The following is a 2,111-nucleotide window of genomic DNA, read 5'->3' on the forward strand; positions in this document are numbered from 1 at the left end:
ATAGATCAATGAAACAGAATAGAAAGCCCAAAAAAACTCATGTATATATGGTCAATTAATTTATGACAAAGGAGCCAAGAATATACAACGGAGAAAGGACAGTCTCTTCAACAAATGATGTGGGGAAAACTGGGTAGCCATATGCAAAAGAATGAAACTGGACCACCATCTTACATCATGCACAAAAATTCACTCAAAATGGATTAAAGACATGAATGTAAAATCTGAAGCCATAAATATCCTAGAAGAAAACTTAGGTAGTAAGCTCCTTGATATCAGCTTTGGTTATGATTTTTTGGATTTGACACCAAAAGACAATCTGCAAATATACAAATGCTCAGCGCATTAAGGAAGTCAAACATTTAACAAAAACAACAACAACAAAAAAGAAAAACTCCTTCCTCTGCAAATGTAAGTGGCATTCATTATAAGTTAAGGTTTTGGTAAATGAGAAAATATCTGTGACTCTCTGGTTCAGCTATTTATTTTCAATGAACTAATAACAAAATGAATTAGGCAAGTGTAATATTTAACTCAGAACCTAAGACACAATATAAGCAGTTCAAAGAGACTCTAGGCTTTTAAAATAAGGGACAACATTTAATGCAGTTTTATTTGTTATTTAGTTGTATAAAGCAAGGTATATTTGTTTATTGACAACTTTTAACTTTTCAGGAACTGTAATTGATTTATGCTTAAAGCCAAAATAAATACAGTAAATTCAAAATATATCAGTTGACTGGATGTGTACCCAGAGTCTATTAACTCTGATGCCTATAAATATCTTGGGAAAATGGTCTATCCATGTGTAGCTAAATCATGTTCCTGAATAAATAAATGTGTTAGATTGAGAGAGAGGAGTTATGAGAGGGAAAAAAACCTTGTTGATCATTATCCAATTAATTCTCTAGATTTTCCCTGCCCTATTACCTTACTGAATGCTTTGGCCACATCTTTGTTGCGGAAGCTGTAGATAAGGGGATTCAGCATGGGGGTGAGAATGGTGTAGAAGGATGACACCATCTTGTCTTGGGTTGGGGAGCGGTTAGAAGTGGGCCGCATATATATGAACATGGCTGCTCCATAATACATCCCCACAACAACAAGGTGTGAAGTACAGGTCGTGAAAGCCTTGTGCCGACCCTCCCCAGAACTCATGCGAAGGACAGCCACAATTACATGAGTGTAGGAGATAACGATGAGTAATAAAGGGAACAGAAGCATTAATACACAACAGACAAAAACAAGTGTTTCAAATGTGGATGTATCAGTGCATGAGAGACTCAGGAGTGCAGGTACATCACAGAAGAACTGGGCTATTTCTCGGGAGCCACAATAGGAGAATGACAAAGTAGTAGCTACATCAACAATCCCATCAAAGGAACCAAGGATCCATGAAGAGGCAATCATGAGTCCACAAATTTTCTGATTCATCAAATTGGGGTACTGAAGAGGGTAGCAAATGGCAACATAGCGGTCATAGGCCATGACAGCCAATAGGAAGCATTCAGCACCAAGGAGGGACACATAGAAGAAGATCTGGGCTTCACATCCTGCTACAGAAATGGACTTCCTGCCAGACAAATAGTTGCAGGCCATTTTGGGTACAGTGGTGCAGATGAGCATGAGGTCCATGAGGGAGAGTTGGCTGAGGAGGAAGTACATGGGGGTGTGGAGCCGGGTATCCAGGTAGATGAGGAGAACCATGAGAGTGTTTGCCAAGAGTGCCACTGTGAAGATGCCCAAGACCAGAGAGAAGAGGAAGATATGAGTGGGAGTGTGACTGAAGATTCCCATCAGGATGAAGTCAGAGTTAAATGTCTGATTCTCCCCTTCCATGATGAGTATTTTCTTTATCTAGAACCACAAAAGGTTATAAAAGTTCAACATTTGAGTAGTTATTTACCCACTGTCTACTATGTAGTGTACTCTGGTACCAACATACATGATATGATGACGGTTATGTAAAGGAATGAGTAGAGACATTGCAGTTGGGTAGCATTAATCACACTCAAGCTCTACCAGTACAACCTGCATATCCTCTTACAAGTTATTTTTATGTGCTCCATTGTTCTTCCTTTACAAAGGAGAACTAACTTTTTAATTGTGTT

The 2,111-nt window shown here is 38.7% G+C and overlaps 1 protein-coding gene across 1 annotated transcript; it reads right to left on the bottom strand.

The window, feature by feature from the left end:
• Positions 1-891: 891 nt before the first annotated feature.
• LOC101403815 (olfactory receptor 2M3-like) lies at positions 892-1,842 on the bottom strand. Its single transcript, XM_004443207.2, has one exon. It carries the CDS (start codon positions 1,837-1,839, stop codon positions 892-894), a length of 948 nt encoding a protein of 315 aa, XP_004443264.1. The 5' UTR covers positions 1,840-1,842.
• Between the last annotated feature and the right edge of the window lie 269 nt (positions 1,843-2,111).

The sequence above is a fragment of the Ceratotherium simum genome, chromosome 13, assembly GCF_057802395.1.
Source record: "Ceratotherium simum simum isolate JZ-2026a chromosome 13, ASM5780239v1, whole genome shotgun sequence".
Taxonomy (NCBI): Eukaryota; Metazoa; Chordata; class Mammalia; order Perissodactyla; family Rhinocerotidae; genus Ceratotherium; species Ceratotherium simum.